We start from the raw sequence: 21595 nt of genomic DNA, 5'->3' as shown, positions 1-21595 counted from the left end.
CTCTAGGAAGAAGAAAAACCACTTTATTTAATTGGTATGGGATGAAGTATTGAGCATCTATTTCAGAATATCCTGGAAAACGATTCTAAAGAAGCCCAAATGCAATTCCCCCAAAAACGCTGTAAGCATCACAAGAATATCAGCTCCTGTCTTTTACTTGAGTACCAAATGTTTTAATGATTTTTAAAATCAAAGCTCAGCAAAGGTTGCAAGTTTGATTTCTGCTATTTCTAGGAGGCAGGGATGCAAGCATTTGAGATTAACATTAGAACTGCCAGCTAATCCTGAGGTCTACGTGTTGTAAGAACAACAACAACAAAAAGACTATACAGGAAAACTTAAGCAATCCTTCCAGGGACGCGGGTGAAGATTTTCTCAGCAATGATCTAGGTCTGGAAATGCAGGGACCATCGAAGCAAGAATTGTGGGCAAAATTTAAGATGAGACGCCGGCTGCTTCAACCTTCTGCTGCTCCTGGTACTGCTGTTGTGGGAGCATCGTGATTTCAAGAAGGGTGTATTGATTTGATTCTCCTCACAGATGAGGAGGGTCAAAGCAGGGGCGTTGCTCAGAGCTATTAAAGAGGCCCGCCTGCTCTGTCATAGGCAGCCAGAGAGTCCTATTCATCTCAATCAGCTGCAGCCTGCTTCTCTGCGCACGTCAGCTCTTGCCTTTCAAGTGGGGCTTCTTTTTTATGCTGTTATGCTGCAGCCGTTGTCATAGCGCCCGAGAGAAGATGCCTATTAAAACTACTCTGTCGGGATGACTGTATATCCATTTTCCTCTTTCAGCCCTAAAGGTACTTACAGAAAATGTGGCAAGTGGACAGTTCTGTGGCTTTGGAACGAGATGTATCCTGCGTGCTTTCATCAAAGGGTATTTGAATATGCTTGTAAATAGATACGTATAGCAAAGCTGTACAGTATCCAGGTAGGCTTCTCCTTCCCCTCGCCACTAACCCTGCAATGCAGATCTGAAGGGCATTTCTCAAATTCTGAAGCTTTAGGACTTTTCAACACTGGGGCACCGCAGAGACCTTGGAGGCTGCGCTATATATCACGGTTCAAACTTCCAGCTTGAAAAGCTGTGCCGGTGGTCCATTCTTTATCTATCGACTTTCTTCACCATTGTAAGCACCGCCTGGTGCGGTTGTTAGCAGGGATCTGGAGTATGGCCCTCCTACGGAGTATGGTCCTCCTGCTTGTAGGACTACGATTTATCCCTTCCTTGGAAAGCACATGTCTTTTTCAGGGACACTTCCTGATACTGTGCTGCCCATGCAGAGATGTGTCACTGGTCTGTACCACTTCTGATTGTCGGTGGATATCATGATTATTTTGAATGTTCATTTAAAAGAAAAAACCTTCTTCCTCTACCTCACTGGGTTTTCAAAACAAGCCTAGCAGGGAGAACTCTTCTGCCTATACCAGTTTTGAATGTGAGGTGTTTTTTTCTGATATGAGGAAGCAAATATTCAGTTCCCCCACTACCCCACATACAACCTGAAGTGGCTAAATCCAGGAGCATATCAATCATGTGAGCATGCTGATCATGTTTTCCTTTTCGTAGGAAAGCAATAAAATAAAGCAGAAGCACAAACTATTAAAGCCATCTTTTCATCAAAATGTGGATCACAGCAAGGCCTTCTACATGAAAGGAGGGAACAGCAGCCAAATATTTTACATCCCAAATCAAATCTTGTTCAATTTGTACAATCAAACCTCCTCTCTCTATTTCTCTTTGGTGCTGAGCCCTGATGCTCCAAAGCTTTCTAGTTTATGTAATTTGTTGAATCTCCTGGGCTCTTGAACGCATGAAAAATTCAGTAGGTGACCTCATTTGCCTGCAAGCTTTCCATATTCGGCATTGGTAACTTTTTTTTTTTAAAGGCTGCAATATTTTCTTACGTAAGCTAGCTCCCTTGAAGCTCACCCTGCTGCGTATGTCATGCTGTGTAGAGTTAAACAAAAATGAATCATCAGAGGTAAGAGATTTTTCTCAAATCCCATCTTGGATATGGCCTGTCAGCTAGGATGTGTAGAGACTAGATTTTACCGTTCGGGAAAGTCATGGTAACAGAATTCCTGTGGTCTTATTTATCAATTTCCCAGCACAGAAATAGGATTTGGATGCATCACACTTACTCTGAATTCATTTCTCAAAACTCCTAGCATGGCAGTAGATGGCTGTCTGCTCTTTCATATGATTAGCTTTCAAGGGGATGTCACATTGTAAGGGCAGGAGCTTACAAATTAATGGCAATTTTTATAAGCATTACCTTTTCTGAAAGTTTGGGTGGTGGCGGCGGCAGCAGGACATATACCCTGTAACTATGGAGGGATATATTCCTTCCTGCAATACTGTGTGCCATAGAGGGGAATAAGGTGCTGTCCCTGGTTAGGACTACATATGCCAATAAATAAATAAATAAATAAATAATAATAATAATAATAAAACTTTATTTTTATCCCGCCCTTCTCCCAAAAAGGGACCCAGGGCGGCTAACAACATATAAAACAAATTAAAACATAATTTCACAGATAAAAACATATTAAAAAACACATTAGCAGAACCCATAAAAACAGTAGTCAGAAGAGTCAGAATAAAAGAGCATAAAACAGCAGTTCTTAGAGGAATCGGGCCTGTAAAAAAGCAACTAAAAGATATATAAAAGATGTTAAAAAGGCCAGAACGTCAGAAGGCTTGGTTAAACAACAAGGTCTTCAGGCCTCGCCGAAAGGACTCAAGAGAGGGAGCCATTCTCAAGTCAAGGGGAAGGGAGTTCCACAACGTTGGTGCCACTACTGAGAAGGCCCTATTTCTTGCCGCCGCGCCACGTACCTTCTTAGGCGGCGGCACTTGTAAAAAGGCCTTCTCTGATGACCTGAGAGGACGAGCCGGATTGTACGGGAGTAGGCGATCTCTAAGATAACCTGGCCCAGAGCAGTATAGGGCTTTAAAGGTCAAAACCAGCACCTTGAATTGGGCCCGGAAACGAATGGGCAGCCAATGTAGCCCCCGGAGAAGCGGGCTGACAGAGTCAAACCGCCTAGCTCCAGTGACCACACGGGCCGCCGCATTCTGCACTAATTGCAGTTTCCGAACCGTCTTCAGGGGCAGCCCCACATAAAGCGCGTTACAATAATCTAACCTCGATGTCACCATAGCATGGATCACCATGGCCAGGTCTGCACGATCCAAGTACGGACGCAGCTGGCGCACCAGCCGAAGCTGAGCAAAGGCCCCCCTAGCCACAGCCGCCACCTGGGAATCCAGGAGCAGCTGCGAGTCCAGGTGGACCCCCAAGCTGCGGACCTGCTCCTTCAGAGCAGGAAACAAAGTAAATGGAAACAAAGTGGACTGAACCATTGAAGGCTACAGATGGAATATCACATTTTGGGAGCGTTCCTCTTTATAAAACAGTTAAAGAACTGCTCTCTGCAAATAGAAAACTACCCCAGGAAGAAGTGGGTAAGGAGAAAGTTTCCAGCCTAATGCATTGGTTTTGCACTTATAGGAAGTTTTCACAAGGAATCCATAGAATGGAGCAATCCATTTTTCCACCTCAGCTCACTGACCCAGTACTGTAGACATGTCCTGTGTGAATACTCCCTGCAAGAAGAAAGCTTCTAGGCCAGTGATGGCAAACCTTTTAGAGACTGAGTGCCCAAACTGCAACCCAAAACCCACTTATTTATCGCAAAGTGCCAACACAGCAATTTAACCTGAATACTGAGGTTTTAGTTTAGAAAACGCAACTCATACATTAACATCTTTTACCTACTATTACTTGTAACCCTTAATGAACTTTTCCTCTAGAAATTTGTCCAATCCCTTCTTAAAGGCATCTAGGCAAGTTGTCATCACTACTTCCTGTGGCAAAGAGTTCCACAGACTAATTACATGCTGGGTAAAGAAATACTGGCAGGGAGGGGGTGGATGCAAGACCTTACCACTGCTCATTTTCTCAAACAAGAAAAAAAATTTTTTAAAAGCCCCACCCACAGAAGTGGGTTCTAAGGCTGCAATCCCAGCCACTCTTTCCTAAGAGTAAGCCTCACTGACTCTAATGGGGCTTACTTTTGAGTAGACATGCACAGGAGCAGGCTCCAATCCCAGGCACCCTTTCCTGGGAATAAGCCTCATCCGCTGTAATGGGGCTTACTACTGAGTAGACACACACAGGAGCAGGCTCCAAGGCTGTAATCCCAGGCACCCTTTCCTGGGAATAAGCCTCATTCACTGTAATGGGGCTTACTTCTGACTAGAAACGCAGGATGTCTCCTCTGCTGTGGAGGAAAACACTCTCCTGGCGCAGAGTGGGGAGCTGCTCAGGGAAAGGGGGCCGCAAGGGCTCGAAATGGCTGAGGAGGAGGGCGGCTCAGGATTGGCTGGTGGTCAGCCAGTGAAGGGCCCTGAGTCATTCTAACAGAAAAAGCCAGGAGCCTGCTGGATGCTGATTGGCTGAGCCTGCTGGAGAGTTGGGGAAGGGAAAAACAGGGACCTTAAGCCTGCAGAGCGGCAAAATTGAAAAGGGAAACAAATGCGGGGCAGGTGGGGGTGAAGGGAGAGGGGGGCAGTGAGCTCAGGGGGCAGAGGGAAGAAGCCCGCCCTCCCAACACATGGGGGGCTCGGAAAAAGCCTCCATTTTCTTTAAAGTGACACGCAGCTTCAGCGCCCCTCTCCAGGCTGCCTGGCTCAGTGCTGTGTGCCCACAGAAACGGCACTGCGTGCCCCCTCTGGCATGTGTGCCATAGGTTCGCCACCACTGTTCTAGGCGCTCTGTCTGTGTACGTGTGGGGGCAGGTGCATGTGTTATATATACATGCACTATACACGTGCATGTATATAGTTATATACATTGAAGGAAAAGAAAAAGAAGCAAATGAAAAAGAAAGAAAGAAAGAAAGAAAGAAAGAAAGAAAGAAAGAAAGAAAGAAAGAAAGAAAGAAAGAAAGAAAGAAAGAAAGAAGCTCCTTTTTTCATGTATCAGATTTGCCAGAAATTTAATTTGTATTCAGGTACTCCAGAACACGCACACTTCCCTTCCTTTTCCCTTTCTTTCCCCACACAATCTGTCAACCAATATCTCCAATTTCATTTTCTTTCAAAGCAGCACATTCCTCATCTACACTGTGCCATGTGAAAAGAAGACTCGAAACTGCAGCATTTTTTAAATACCTTAAACGTAGCTCTTAGCAAACCAGAGATTTGGAACTGCTGATGCTTTTGGAAAATGATTTCATCATCAGAGCCGACTGCCAGTCACCGAAGGTTACTCTGAAATGTGGAAGAAGCATCTTCTGCAGAAGCTGAGGTTTTGTAGACCTGTTCTCCGCCTCCGTTCCAGATCAGCACAAATAAGTCATTGAATGCTCCCTTTACATCCTTGACTCATAGCACGTGAAAATAGCTTACATGAACAATCCCAAGATAGCATTTTTACGCATTTTATTCTGAAACTGCAGCAGGGATGATTCGGTTACAAAATGGTTATAATTACAAGGTGTACAAAGCCATTATTCCATTCCAGTTGATAGCAATAGATTGTTAAATCTAACCTTAGTACAACAAGGTTATTATAACCTGCTAAAATTTTCTGCTGTAGAAATAACTTTGGTGAGGATTTAAATGCTACTGGGTCACTGAAAGTCATCTTTCTGTTTAACAAACAAGGACCCATAGATAGGAAAACTCTGCACACTGGCTCCCTCATTTATGGATGGCTGCATAGACATTTTTGCACAGTACATCCTTTGGTGGTGCTTTTGCACAATAGTACTGGGGTAGCAAGAACAGGACATTTCAAGTTACATGTGTTTCAACTTACATACAGACTGCTGGAACCTATGAGCATGAGTATGCTCATAGAGGACAACAAGACAGTATTAAGCATAAACCACAGGTCCTAACTTAGCTCATCTACTTTTATCTTAAAACACAATGATGTGAAATAAAATATTGTTGAGTTCTAAGAAGTATTGTTCCATAGTATACTGGGATACGATATTGCTCGGGCACAGTCCAGCATAAGGGGAAGGTACATATATACTACTTATTTAAATGGCTCTGGTCCAATTTTGTCCATGCACATGCAGCAAATCCACACACATAGAGTCTTGTCACTAAGACAGCAGGTGTGTCAATCAACTGTTGGGAAAGACAGCAAAGAAATGCAGCATCCCCTTGGGCAACATCTTTCAGCTGGTCAGGTCATGATTGTGCCATCTCCAACAATAACTGCAGTGTTTGGAAAGATCATGCTGAACGGAAGCAGCTGTCTAAAAGTTTAGGCAAAAAACCTTGCACCAGTTTGTCAGTATTAATTGCAGATTCCTTATCTAATCTATCTATCCCATGACAAAAGAGTGCATGGTCAAAAAGGACCCAGCCATCAGAAACTGTTCCCATGGGTACACAACTGACACAGTTTTCTGCTTAGTGAACAGATGGATACTGCACAAACAGATGAAGTGTAGCCCAGTATAATTTTATTGAGACAGCAGGCTTCAGGCAAGTCTTCTGCATTCTGAATTTTTTCCATTAAGTCTAAAGGGATTTGGACATCATAGTGGCCACAGACAGACATGTCTCTTTGAAACACTGATGACATCACCTCACTATGCTTTCAAGAATTGTCGCACTCATGAGAGCAAGAATATCACATGTCACAGGGTCACAGGAAATCATCAAGACAAAATTAGCATAGAAATTTCAGGGCAGGAAGGAGGTCAAGATCTGATTCACTGGTGACTGTGAATAGCAATTGTATGATTCCTAAGCAAGTATGAACAAAGGACTAGATTCTTGAAAAACAATATTTTATTTAGACTGACAGAAAAAAGAGCATCCTGGAAAGTGCAATACGAAATGCAAAAGGAGCAGTGGAGCAGAAAATATACACAGACATAAACTGATATTCCAAACCAGAACACAGGTGGGGCCTCAGTATCCACAGGGAATCTGTTCTCAGATCTCCCGTGGATAAGGAAATCTGCCTTTTTTGGCCACTTAAGCCCTCTGAAGGGCTGTGCTCTGGTCCCCCTGGAGAGCTTTCTGAAGCTTGCAAAGGCCATGTGTCCACCCGCGGGCATCAGGACGGCTCCATAGGGCAAAAAAAAAAAAAGCTACTTTGTTTTCAGGTGAAAACTGGAAGTGATGTTTTTATGCTCTTAAAAGACATTAGGAGGGTGGCTTCTCCAGCCTCTCTCCCTCCCTTCTCTGCTCCAACTCACCGCTCGGAACATATCTGATGTATAAACAAAAAGTGAGCTGAGTGTTACCAATTACAACTCAAATCTGCCTCCTAAGTTTTAATCAAACTCAAGCAGTTTCCTTATCAAAATCCATAGCTCATCTCAATCTTGACAGCTGGGGCTATTATATTTCTCAGACAAATCTGCAGGATCACAAAAAGGGCATTTAGTTTTGCAAACCTAATCAAACTTGTCATTAATCTAACCAGGTGGTTAGAACAGATTTGTTTTATTTATGGTGAAGTTGCTGTCATGCAAAAGAAATGCCTGCCCTTATTCTTCTCCTCAGTACTCCAATTTAGAATAAAAACCTGTATTATGTAAGTTCCAAATATTCAGTAGAAACCAAAAATCAGCTTTCCTTAAGACAGACTTGTCAAGGCAAACGCTTCAGACCATGAAGCTAGAAATGATAGGACTTGGCCTTGGATATAATTGTACCTGATGGGAAGTTAGAATTGTCAGGCCAAGGCTTTTTCTGAAATGACACCAAGGACAGTCAGAGCCATGAAGACATCACTCCTTGGTTCTGCTGTTCCAGACTACTGCTTCATGGCACATTGTTCCAGAGTAAGGGCCAAAAGGGACAAGATTTATATGGCACTCTAAATAAGTCCTTAAAGTGCTCCACCTACATTCTATCAGCTAGGCAACAGGCCAGCATCCATTCTGTACTATGGATTAAGCCATTTCTGCCCAACATGCAATATACAAAACAGGGATCAAATGTGTACATCTGTAGGCTAGGCAGAAATGGGTTAAAATTTTGTTCATTTGTAAATGAACTCATGGTCAGACTTTAATAGTTTCAATGAATGTAAAACGAATGCATCCTACTTGATTCCCTTTCATACTGATAAGCCTCACTGCGGCCTTTGTTAGGACTGAATTATGAGGCATTTATGCTTGAATACAGGTATAACTTAATTATCCATGGATTTTTCACCCGTGGTTTTATCTCAGTGTGATGAGAAGGGCCCTTTCAATCAAAGGAAAAAAGACACTTAACAAAAGCCTCGTTAGTGGGTGAGAGGGCAGCCGGTAGACAATCCATCAATCATTCTATTTCCAGGAACTTAGAACAGCTTTACTCCCTGGCAAGCAACCTCTCCTTTCTGCTTGAGCATGTGAAAGAATGCAAGTCATTAGCACCTCCTCCATTCTTTCCCTGCACTGTGGGAAAAGGAAGGGCCTCTGCCTCAGAGTGAAGCTTTTCTAAGCGCCTGGAGAGAGTGATTGTGAGCATTACAAAAGGTGAGCAAGGCTGTTTTTAAATCGCTGAGCAAAAGGACATTGTTTTTTAAATGGATTTGCTTTAATGGGATTTTTGCCATTCACATGAGTTCTGGGAATAGAACCCTTGTGAATACTGAGATTCAACCTGTACAAATAAACTTATAACTGGAGATCTAGCGTAGTGATTAAGAGACTGAACTGTACATTAAACTTTGCCAATTCAAATTTTACCTCTAATATGAACAGATGAGATATCCACTCTCTGTCTCAGCTTTCCAGCTACAATATAGGGATAATTTTTATCCCACAGAGATGTAAAAATATTTATTTATTTATTAGTAGAATTTATATCCTGCCTTTCCACTCCAGAAAGGAGCACTCAGGGCAGCTTAAAAAGATCATATATGTATGTTTTGAGTATGCAAAGCACATACTTTGGTGGGATACAGGAAGCTGGACTAGATGGGCCTATGGCCTGATCCAGTGGGGCTGTTCTTATGTTATGTTCACATCACAAGAGTATTAGGCAATCAAAAGTCCAAGCATTCAGTGGAAAAAAGGCTGATCCACACTTTATATAAAGCATTGGTTGGGCATCCTTTTTTGAGTATGAAAAAATATGGATTTTTCTATATTTCAGGATACTTACATATGCATAATGAGAGATCTTGGGGATGGGGCCCAGGTCTAAACAATGTTAATGTTATATACCCCTTAAACACATACCCTGAAGGAAATTTTATACATATTTAGTAATTTTGTGCACAAAGTAAGGTTCATGCATGAAAGAGTTTGTGATTTTATTTCTTTAGGTAAAAACATGAGTCATGTTCATGTTGCTGCTCAAAGAGAGTTTTGTATTTTGGAATATTCCGTATTTTGGAATTCTGGATAAGGGGTACTCAACCTGAATTTGCAGCTGGACACAAGTATTTGAAATTGTTACAGCCTCAATATGGTCATAAGGTTAATATGCTAATGAGGTATTTATGATGGGTTTAGTAACTCACAAACAGTAAGCCATGCTGAATGCTCCCTGTACTGAAATGTACCCTCCAGCTTTCAACTTCTGCTCAATAATAATGTTAATGCTATCATCTGAATACATTAGAAAAACTGGCATGCCCTGTATCCTCTTGGTCAGCAAGATTTATGCATGCTGCTAGGTACAGGGAGAAGGAAATGGAGAACATTTGATGTCCTGCAGCCATTAAGATGATTTAGGACTAACTCCGAGTTCACTACTTGTCTACATAATTTTCTATTTAAATAGTGCTACAAGTGTATCACACACACTTCAGCCAGCATTTTTTTTATTATTAAAAAGCTATTAAACAATTGTTTTAAGATTGTTACAGTGGAAAAAAATTGAAGCGTTCTTTTGTCATTACAATTCAAATAATTTATGCATAGTCAAATAGTTTCAATTCTTCCAGAACCCATGCAGTGAATGTGCAGACCAAATATCACTCAACAGTTTTTCACCTAAAAGCTTGACTTATGCACTAGCTCTGATAAGACATGTTTCCTTCAGTGCAGAATTCTGCATCTGACATTACTGTGTACTTCATTATCACACACGAAGACCAATTTTCTTTCCGCACCTCACACATGACCTCAGGGGCACAAATAGTTGTGAAGGAGAAATGAGTAAAAAAAAAAAAAGGCACAAAGAGCCAGAGGACCGACTTTCAAATACAGTTTGAGCTGTGGATCCCTACTTGACACCAGGATGCAAGACACTAGAAGTCTATATTGAATAGATACAGTGTGATCACACGTTTAAAGTGGATAATCAAGAAGAAATGGTAACACAAAGCGTAACAAGAGAGGCAAATTAGCATCTGTTTTCTGCAGTGTATAGTTCAACTGCAAGACTGTTTCAATTAGAGGTTTTGCCAACTACACTATTCACATTAACACAACACTCCCCAGGAAACCACAGGATAGAGGCAATATCATAAGTTTTTACCACTTAATATTTACTGCCCAGAATTCATTACATGGAAATGAGTCCTGTTGCTCTTTCAAAAGTTTCTACACAATGCAGTGATCCAGGAGATCAACACTACCCTGTGCTTCTGTTGTTCTTCAGGTTCACGCTCAGGTCACCTAGGCTTGTGTAGACATGCTGTGTCACGTTGCTCAAAGCAGTTAAATCAAATTTGCTACCTTACAATTAAAGACAGCCTGTTCCCTTGAGATGTGAAATACTAAGTGCTGAGAATCCAAAAGGCACGTCACTGGAGTCCCAATTACAAAAGAGCCACTAGAGGAACAGCACGTAGAGATTTTTCTCTAAAAAAAGAATCTGACATCTGGTATGAGTTATCACTGGAAAAGAGAGCTTACTCAAATTGCAAAGTAATATGGCTTATAATTTATAATTTTCATAATGCATATCTTCAGAATTCACCCATGCAAAGAACATGCCCCTTTAAGGATCATCATGTGTTCTGCAATAGCTATGGACCATAAGTAACAGAGTATTTGAACATTTAATTGCATGACCTAGAAATCTTATTTTCACATACATGGATTTAACATTTGGTTTTAAAGTCTAAATAAAGATCTATCACAAAATGGTTGAACTTATCCACTTATGAAAGTTTCACAATTCCCTTTTACAAATATGATCTTCTTTGGCAAATAACCAGCAGAAGTTTATAAGAAGGAGTTGCAATCTGGATTGGAAACTATGTTCTGTTTACATGCAACTTGTGCTTATGCCCTGGTTGTCATCAAGCTAAGCCACAGAATGACAAGCAACAGTTCCAGAGACCTATAACACCTGGGTAGGAAGCTCATCAGCAATTTAAACCAATTTTTAAAAATCCAAGATGGAACATGCTTTCACAGTAACATTTAAGCAAACCTTTAACTCTTCATTAATATCAGAAGTACCACATGGATATTTCAAATACATGTTTTGTGAGTTTGAATTGATAAGCTACATTTCACAACTCAAATGGAAGAATACTATAATGCATATTTATTTTAAAGGTGTAAAAAAAGAGGATGAAAACTCACACTGTATTACAAGATAATAAAAAGTGTTGGCACAAATTTACCAAGGTATAAAAGTGTAGGAACGGCATATTGCATAAAGGATCACAGGTGATTTGTGTGGGGTAGAAGAGGTTCCAAGAGCAGCATTTTCCTAATGTCTATCATCTGTGCAAATGCAGCATTAAGAACACAGCTGTATTTACAAAAACACAAAGAAGGAGGTAAGGAAACAACTGTAAAGCTTCAGGTCCTTCTAGCCGACAGGTCACTTTTTGAAATGGTTTTTTTCTACCATTCATGTCAGAATGCAATTCATGCCGAAGTCAACTTGTCAATCAAGTCTTCAACAGTGTATACAATAAGTTTGATATCATCCTGCTCTTTCATTCGATGTTGACCATCTTTGCGGAGAATAATATCCACATCTGTGCTGACGACACGCTCAGCGATCTTCATGGAAACCTGCCAAGGGATTTCTTCATCTTTTAGGCCATGAATAAGTCTCACAGGACACTTTATGGGAAGAGGACTACCTAAAACACAGTGATATTCTGCTTCCTGTATGATTTCATAGGGCACGCAGTAAAATCCTTCTTCATTGTGTTTTGTTGGCAGCTTCCATTCACCTTTTTCTTCTATCTCTTTTTTTACCTAGAAAGTTAAGCAGGCCAATTTCTCAATCTCAATGAGACACTTGAAATATGGAAATACCATTAGCCAACTTTACAAAACTTGTTCAAAGGATAACAAAAAAAATTTGTTAACAGTTTTAAACTGCCTGCAGTGCTAAATAAAAATCATCATAATGCATTTGTCTACGCATTATGAGGTTTGTCTACAAAGAAGGAAGATGCCCTGAAGCACAGTGGTAGGTCACTTCAAGATACAGGAGGCTGGACTAGATGGGCCCTTGGCTTGATCCAACAGAACTCTTCTTAAGACTGACGGCACAATCCTAACCAGGTCTACTCTGAAGTAGTCCTATTTTATTTAATGGGGCTTACTCTCAGGAAAGTGTAGTTAGGATTGCAGCCTGAGAAAGACTTCAGGGTTAAGTATACAAGACCAGGTAAAACTCACCCAACAGTAAGCTTTTGATAATCTGAAAGATGGAGAATGCACATGCATTTCATAAGGACATTACTGAGTTGCACAGTACTATTTGCAATATATTCAAAAGCCCCTTCCCTGAATTTTGTCTCTTTAACATCACATTATGAAGTAGACCTCTTGAGAGACAGACAGCTTAAGGATTTGAACCATGAAAAACTCTTATCTGAACATCTGCCACTGTGCTGCAATGGTCATGGAAAATGGGAATGCAATCTCATAGCTGAGAGAAAGCAAAACCAGACTACCACCACCACCCCACTCCCTAACAACTTGGAAAAGTTGTGTGGGAGATCTTGCACAGAGCAGGCAAACGTTGCAACTCCAATCATAGGTCACTCTTCCATGTACAACCTGCCTGTCACCACAGGCTTGTTTATAAAACAGAAAAGTTACAACTACTGAAGGTATCTACATTAGAATACTCTCAAAAAGCCTCAAAAAGCTTGTAAAGCAAGAACATTCCATAGTGATCCTTCATCTAAAGACTTCACAGAATGCTACTTCTTAAATGTACAGTCACACAGACAAGCTGTAAAGAAAATGCTTGCTGTTGATCAGGAATCGAATTCTCTCCTTACCTCTACAGGAAGCTGCTGAAAAGTTGACACAAGATGGTCTGGAGCTGCAGCTACTCCAACCAGTGCAGCCACTATTTCAGGACGGGCAATTGCAGCATGGAGCATCAGCCATCCACCCATACTGGCACCAACTAAAATCTTAACATAAAATCAATATTACTTAAATGCTTCTGTGCCCTAGCAATTCCACAAACATTTACCATAAACAAAACATGCTAGAAGGGATATAATGGTATAAGGCAGGAGAATCCAAGCCAGTTGACCTGATAAGCGTATCTGCAGTCACAGTGATAACTTCTATATGAAATGGAGTCTCTGAACATTTTGTAAATGCAATAATATTTCAAGTAATGACAATTTCCAGATGGTTCAGATCCCTGGAATGTATTGCTGTATTTGATTTATTTATATTGCTTTTGGAGTTTATATCATGCTTTCTTGCAGTACTTTCAAAACAGCCATTTAGAAACAGAATTTTACACAATTGTGTAGAAAACAGTTGCACAATACGCTTTGACCAACCAGCAGACCTATTCTTACAAAAGTGTTTTGCAGATCAATAGTACTCTGCCAGTGATGAAATATTTAACCATTTTTATTCATAAAAAAGGGTTGTAGGATAAGAAATAAGTATGAGAGCTTAAAGACAAAGACAACACCTGTGGTCCTGTTGTGAGTTCATCTAGTACTGCAAGAACATCCTTCCGCCATTTCCCCAGTGTACACTCTTTAATAGTGCCTTCTGAACTGCCACAACCTCTGTAATCAAACCTGTGAAATTAGTATAAATAAGAAAAGTTACCAATAATAAAATAAACAATGACTAAAATAATTTTAGCTAGTAAACTAGATATTAGTAAAATAAGCATTTCCGCATAAACTGCGTAAACTGTCTTAAACTTACAACAGTAATCTTTTGAGAGGTGCTGATTAAGCTCTAGCAAATCACCTTAAAACATACCTTACAAATGCATGACCGACTGATTTGCAGAAGTCTTCAAGCGCACTTGCCTTCTCACCATTCATATTTGAAAAGAGACCTGGGAGGAAGACAACTCCGGGATTCTTGCCTTTTATCTTATAATAAGCCAGTTTCGGATTATCTGTCCGGTTAAGGAAACTAGGCGATGATTTCTGTCTGCAACCTAAAGAAAAACACATTTCTGAGCTCTTTATATATATATATATATTCTGTTGACCTTCCCCTTGCTAGGAAAGATGTTCATAGCATCTTTTCCATGGCTGCAGGGACAAGATGCTGTGCTACTGAGACCTGAGGAGCTTTGAGGTGCCATTTTCATGGATGCCTTTCCATTCCTATATAAATTTGGAAATGCATGCAGGATAGAGGCATGGAAAGTGGCAGTAGCAGGTAGGATTGGGGAAAGCAAAGCCCTGATCACTTTGTGTGCATTTTCATAGTATTGGTGCTGCAGCTTGCACTGACTCTGTTCATAAGAAATCAGTCAAGAGTGCTCCATATTCTGAACAGTGACATAGCTAAGGAAGTGCAAGAGGTAGCAACTCCACCAGGCCACAAACTTTAGGGGGGCAACAAGTTGAGCTTGACACTAGTGGCCAAAATTGTGAAAATTTTGGTATGTACAAATACTATCGTGTTATTTATCAATGGAAAGGTAATTTAATGAAGAATGTAATGAAACAAACCATGTTAGAATATCTATTCTTTCAAAAGTTATGGCCAGAAAACAAAAACACAACTGCCTAAAGCAGGGGTCTCCAAACTTTTTGGCCGGAGGGCCGCATCAAATATCTTGCATGGTGTGGATGGCCAGAAAAAAAATTTAGTTATAAAATTTAAATAAATAAGAGATGGAACTTAGATGAGTGGATAAATGAATGAATGGGCTCATTCATTCAACCTCTCTGGTCCTCAGAACACCCTCCAGACACAATCAGAGCACAGTTCTGGTCATGTTCAGTTGAGTGGGCCAGAGGCTTTCGGGGAACAAGAGGTTGGCTGCGGGCCGGAAAGAGACTTGCTTGGTGACCTCTTGCCTAAAGAAACAAAAAGTGGATTTCTTTAACTCAACACTGACCTATGAGACTATTGTTCTGAGAGCCAATGAAATGTTTTTACAATACAGCATGGAACCAGTAAGGTGTTAATATGAGTCAGCTCTCATTTCCATGCATTATAATACAGTTAGTCCTGCTAACTGGGTAAAGAGACAGTTTTTCAAATGGTGCTCCTCTTATATTTAGCAGGGAGATAATTCCTCTTCACCCCAGCACAGTGTCTCTAACCAATAAGGAGCACACTTTTTATTTATTTACTTAATTAAATCTGATTTTGTGGAGAGGGGCTACAGAATCTTCTTTGACCCCAGGTAGCAGATAGATGCCTTAGCTATGCCACTGGCTTGGGGGGGGCGGAGGCAAGGCAAGTTGGTGGTGAGTTGCTGGGGGGAGGAAGCAGGTTTCCCCCTAATTTTCACTTTATAAAAAGCCCAGGCGTGATGTCACTTCTGGAGAATCATTTTGAGCTCTGCATCAGGCTACACAATCATTAACTATGCCACTGATTCTGAGCTTCCCTGAATAGTCTATGAATATAGTCCATTAACTTTTATATAGAACAGGGGTGCCGAAACCCCGGCCCTGGGGCCACTTGTGGCCCTCAAAGACTCCCAATCTGGCCCTTAGGGAGCCTCCAGTCTCCAATGAGACTCTGGCCCTCCGGAAACTTGCTGGAGCCAGCACTGGCCTAATGCAACTGCTCTCAGCATGACGACCAACTCTTCGACCTCTCGCATGAGCTGTGGGATGAGGGCTTCCTCCACTGCTTGCTGTATCACATCTGTAATGCAGCAGTGGCAGCAAAGGAAAGGCTGGCCTTGCTTTGTGCAAGGCCTTTTATAGGCCTTGAGCTATTGCAAGACCTTCATTCATTCATATAAGTTCCATCTCTAATAAATTCATTTATGTAAATTTATTCAAATTTGAAATGTAGATTAATTCTTTTGTTTCCCGGACCCAACACAGTGTAAGAGAGATGATGTGGCCCTCCTGCCAAAAAGTTTGGACACCCCTGATATAGAGTCTGAACTCTATTATATATAATCTACATGCATTTATACTTTTATAGTCTTCTGAAACATATTGTCAGGAAACACTAGTAAAGTGATGTTGGCTGCTTAACCATTTGATTCATTTCACTAACATTGGCTCAATTTAGACATGACAACTATTTCCCTGCATTTTGACAAAATAGCAAACTACGTATATAGCAAATACAGAAACATAAGTTTCTATCCTTTTCCTTAAACATAAAGGAAGAGGACAGGGAGCATACATAAGCTTAAGGCTTGCCACCGCTTGTTCTCACAACAAACTACAGTCTGTTCATATGCCTGAATTGAGTTATTGGCTGTTCTACTGCAAGACTTATTCAAAACCTACTGTAATATAAAGATCCATGTATTTATTAGTTCTGATTTTAGTTCACTTTCCAAATCATAATTTTTTTATATAATTAGAATTAACTTGCAGAACAATGTTTCATTTACATAAATTCTTTACATAAGGATCCTTTATGTAAATTCTAGTCAGCACCTTTGTCACAAACTCTCAGCTTCACTTACCCCACAGGGTTGTTGTGAGGACAAAAGGTAAAAGCTATATACATCACCCCCAGCTCAATGGAGAAGGGGTGATATAAAAATGTGAAAAATAAAAACAAAATTATCCCTACATTATATAAACTATAAGTATATTTTCACAATGTATTTCACCAAAAAATAAAAACATTTTAGGGATTTCTAAAATGCGTTTTCTCATTCAGATAGCTTTCAGGACTCAGCATTCTAAAAACATGTACAGTAGTTAAAATATTTTAATTAAAATTCAGTAGCAATTAAGAACAAGTAGGTTGTATTGTTGATAATAAAATTATTTTTAAAATATAGTAACTCAATTACTCAGGTATACACAAGCATACTAAGAAGGTATCCAAGCTAGTTGTTATGCTGTGATACCATTCTTTTAATATAGACCTACTTTGCCCAATTTCATTCCTCAAAAGCATCTGTACATTATATAGTTCAATGGAAGAATTAAACAGAAGATGTTACAACTGTGAACATATTGGAAAGTGCCCTGAGGTATACTGGAACACTATAGAATAGATTGAACAGCTGTGTTAAGGGAAAAAAGCTGAAGCCTAAGAAACTCTTTAATGTATGCTAACCATTCTGCCAACAGACCACATGCTATAATTCCAATATTGGTATACAACAATGGTATTGCTGGACTAAACTATTCAGTTAATGAGTTCTATACAATTACAACATGGTTACTATTGATGTATGTTACCTTTCCACAATGGATTGTAAAATTGTAACTTGTTATGTATACACACACACACAGACTTTTACATTTATTTAGCGTATGGCATATAATACATGGGCTTATGTATAGGGTGTGATGCTAGTTTGCCTCCTCGTGGTGCACCCTGGATAGCTGAACTAAATGAACTAGCAATCAGCTGGCAGCCAGACCACATTGCAGATTCCTGGCTTTCTAAAATATGGCAATGGAAAAGCAAAACAGGCCTTTTCAGGCCCAACTGATGAGACAGATCGGGAACATCATAAGAATCTGCCAATGTTGAAGGGCTCAGTAGATCTAAGAGCCAATACATCTCTAAAATTCTATTAGAAAGGAGACTTTTACGATATGCATATGATACAAACAATACGCCAAGCTGTTATGGGCCAACATGAGAATGTACAATGGAAAATGCACACTTGCTATCACACAACACATGGCCTGGTCTTGCATCCCGACTTTTTAGGTCATGTTATTGTTTCAGTGCAATTATCCCCAAGCAGGACTCCACAAATCCACTTACCAGGAAAAAGTGCATCTGTTCTTCTAATGAGCAGGATGCCCAGAAGCACTCAGAGCCTTTTCTCATAGCTTTCATTTATGCTGCAGTTCAGAGAAGGTAAAAACTGCTGTCCCTTCTGAGAAATGGAACCATTTATTACCCTCTCTTATCAGCAGGGTAAATGAGAGGAGACCTGTCTCTCCCAAGCTCTTTACTCATGCCAGAAGACTTGAAGGAGGGGAGTGGGTTGGTGGTGACTGTTAACAGGTGCTTAAAAAGTTGTTTGTCCTGTAGCAAACAGTTTTCAAGAAGGGGCCTTGCAAAACTTACTTGCCCACAGAAATGTTTACTCATTTGCTTGCCCAGACATGATGATTTGAGGAAAAAAAACATGCTTTTAGAAATGCTTTAATCCACGACCCTTAAAACCCCTGGGTTACGGAGACACAAGGCAGCATCTTAGAACTGCAGGAGTTTGTGTTTGACTCTATGCCGATATACCTTCAAAAGGAGCAAATCATGTCCTCCCCCCCGCCCCCCCCAAATGAGGAACTGCCTTCTTTGTCATGAGTGGCCTCACCACTGTGATCAGCAGATGATCATCACTGTGATCATCAAATGCTTTGCATCCATTACCATTGGCAGTCTGGCTGGCCAGGGCATTTTTTGCTACAGAATTCCTACACTTGAAAACCTGAGTGGTCCCCACTGTACCTGGATACAGTCAAAACCCTTGTTTTAACATGCCTTTGGTTTAGTTACTGTCTTCCCTTTCTGCAATTCTAACATGTGACTTCCAGGTTTTTTTTGTCTGGCACAGACAAGAGAATTACCTTGTTAAATACAGGAGCAAAACAGAAACCAAAAAGACAAGTCAGTGGTTACCAGATGCCTACTAATGCTTTATTCTTCTCCAACCAACACATTCATAAACTTAGCAACAAAACTAAAGACAACTCACTCATGTATCTTTGTAATGCATATACTATGCGAGTACAGACACATAATTAGATCTGTGCACGGCTGGCACAGAAGTTAGTTTAGAACCTTTAGCATAGTTACACAGTCACTAAAAAACAAACACGAAAGCAAATCAGTAATGATCAATTCTGTCCTGAGGTGGATTGCCACATTTCAACTCTTTCATGCACACTAGTGTACTGAAAGATAAAAATAGCCCACAGAATCCAAGGAAAAAATTACAGGCAACAGAACATGGATTTTCTCTTTTGATGCAAAAAATGGACTAAGAGTCCATGCTATGTACTTATTCCAACAATATGTGGGCTATGGATTCACTTGGACCTGAGGCATTCTATCCATACTCCCCTCCCAGCCCTAGCAGGGAACTATTTTCACAGGCTCTGCCTTATTTTTCCACCTCAGGTACTAAGGCTGCATCCTTATGCACTGTATGTAGGAGAAAGCCCTACCAAAGAACCAAATTTTCTTAGAATAAAACTGCCTAGGACTGCACTGCATAGAGACTTCTTTTGACAAGCAATGCAGTTGATACCTTTTCACTCATCAACACAGGTAACAGCTTAACAAGCAATGTACTATTGAACCTGTCAACTACCAGAGTTGCCTCCAGTATCACAAAATAACCACACTGTGGCTTTTTCATTTAAAAAAAACTTATCCTAAGGATATGAAACTGTTTTCAAAGTTTCTAATTTCAAATGCCCTGTTCTGAAATACAAAAGAAGTGACATTGCACTAAGGCAAGAGACTGCTCTGCTTTATTGTGTGGAATGGATAGTCATTTCTCAGGTTAAGATTAACCATTTAATACTGGATACACCACAGACAGTTCTATGTATTGGGGGGGGGGGAGGAGTAATTATTCTCAAACACACAGCTAATGGAAAACAAAAATATAAACCAGGCAACATTAAATTCTAAATGTCAACTGTTTCAATGAAAAATACAGTTTTTGTTTTACAAATACTCTGGTATTTGTGTTTGCTCATTTTTGTTGAAAGTCTGAAATGCTAAGCCGCCTTGGGCATCTGCTCCAGCAGAGGAAAGATGGGGTAGATAGGTAGGGGCGCGTGTGTCTGGTACGTACACACACACACACACAAGCAAAATGTTCCAGGTTCTAAAGAAAATGTATAGCCACCCACATAGATAGGTATATGTATGCATTTTCTTTAGAACCTGGAACATTTTGCTTGTGTGTGTGTGTGTGTGTGTGTGTGTGTGTGTGTGTGTGTGTGTGTGTGTGTACACACAATATTCCAGGTTCTAAAGAAAACACGTACATATACTTGTCTGTCTGTGTATATGTTTTCTTCAGAACCTGGAACATGTATATATATACACACACACATAGGTAAGGAAAATGTTCCATGTTCTAAATAAAATATATACATATAGATATCTAATCTAATAGATATAGATTACCTAATAGAGATAGATAGATACACACACATGTACACACACACACAAAGAAGATTCTGCTGCGCTCTGAAAGGCAGGAGGCGGTCCAGGGTGGTCTTTGAGGGGCCTCCCCCAGCCCTGCTACGAGACGGCGGCGCAGCCACGGCCGGGGCTCCGCGGAGGGCGAGGGCAGGAGCGGGACGGCCCCCCCCCCCGCCGCCGCCGCCGCCGCCGCCGCCACCCCCCTCAGGACCGCGGAGCCGCGTCAGGCCGGGAGCCCCCCCTCCGCCGGCACTCACCCAGCAGCAGAGGGAAGCCCGGCCCCGTCCCGCAGGCGACGACCGGGCCCCGGCGCAGCCCCCGCCGCCACAGCGCTCTCGCCGCTCCAGCCATGTCCCGAGAGCGCGACACACCCCCTTCCCGCAGCCCGCTCCGAGGAGCCTGCGCGGCGACAAGTGCGCATGCGCCCCTCCAACCATAGAGCGCGAAAGCCTCGGCTCTGTGGCTCTTAACTCTATGGCCCTGCGTAGAGTGACACAGACTTTCCGTTATGTCCTAGACTCACAATTCCAGGGTCTCTAAAGGGAACTTCCGGGTTTCCTTTAAAGACGCCTCTTTCCCCCCTCTGGTGACAAGAAAGCAACCAGAAGGGCCATAGGAAAGAATGGAAAAATCTAGACCCATGGTTCCCAAACTGTGGATCGCAACCTGATTTTGGGTGGGTCGCCAAAGGGTGATGGAAAGATCAGGTGACTAATTGTCTCAAGCTCCAAGGCTGCTGAAAAATCAGATGCTGTAGCTGCTGATTACCCAGCAAAGAGCTCAGCTCCTGCAGTTTGCAAGATAGCTGCTAACCACCCTGCAAGGAGCTCAGCTCCTGCGGTCTGCAAGTGCATGTACCTATAGGGACATTTGTTTCAGTGTCTTTTTTCTGGTTACTATTACTTATACATAAATACATTAATTGTATTAAATTAAATATTTCTTTCTAGAAGTACTTCTGGTAAACCTAGGTGGGTCCCGATAGAGTGTCATTTTTAAAAAGTGGGTCTCTGTGCTAAAAAGGTTGGGAACCATTGATCTAGACCCAACAATTTTGTTGGTGGTTCCCAACATTTTTTCTACCTGCATACCCCTTGGCAGCCCATTTCCATAAATTGTACCCC

General features: G+C 41.2%; 1 protein-coding gene across 1 annotated transcript; it reads right to left on the bottom strand.

Moving 5' to 3' along the window:
• Positions 1-10849: 10849 nt before the first annotated feature.
• Positions 10850-20866, bottom strand: ABHD10 (abhydrolase domain containing 10, depalmitoylase). Its single transcript, XM_066621838.1, has 5 exons — positions 20729-20866; positions 14154-14337; positions 13852-13963; positions 13193-13330; positions 10850-12152 (listed from the first exon to the last, which is right to left on the bottom strand). Exons 1-5 carry the CDS (start codon positions 20820-20822, stop codon positions 11814-11816), a joined length of 867 nt encoding a protein of 288 aa, XP_066477935.1. The 5' UTR covers positions 20823-20866; the 3' UTR covers positions 10850-11813.
• Positions 20867-21595: the final 729 nt, after the last annotated feature.

Source organism: Tiliqua scincoides, chromosome 3, assembly GCF_035046505.1.
Source record: "Tiliqua scincoides isolate rTilSci1 chromosome 3, rTilSci1.hap2, whole genome shotgun sequence".
Lineage (NCBI taxonomy): Eukaryota > Metazoa > Chordata > Lepidosauria > Squamata > Scincidae > Tiliqua > Tiliqua scincoides.
Note: the sequence above shows the minus strand (reverse complement) of the source record. Positions and strands in the feature narration are given on the sequence as shown.

Coding starts and splice junctions, on each gene's coding strand:
- ABHD10 (XM_066621838.1), bottom strand. CDS start 20,822: ATGGCTGGAGCGGCGAGAGCGCTGTGGCGGCGGGGGCTGCGCCGGGGC. Junction 13,964..14,153: donor GTCGGTCATGCATTTGTAAG/GTATGTTTTAAG, acceptor CTAATTTCACAG/GTTTGATTACAGAGGTTGTG. Junction 13,331..13,851: donor AACTCACAACAGGACCACAG/GTGTTGTCTTTG, acceptor TTTTATGTTAAG/ATTTTAGTTGGTGCCAGTAT.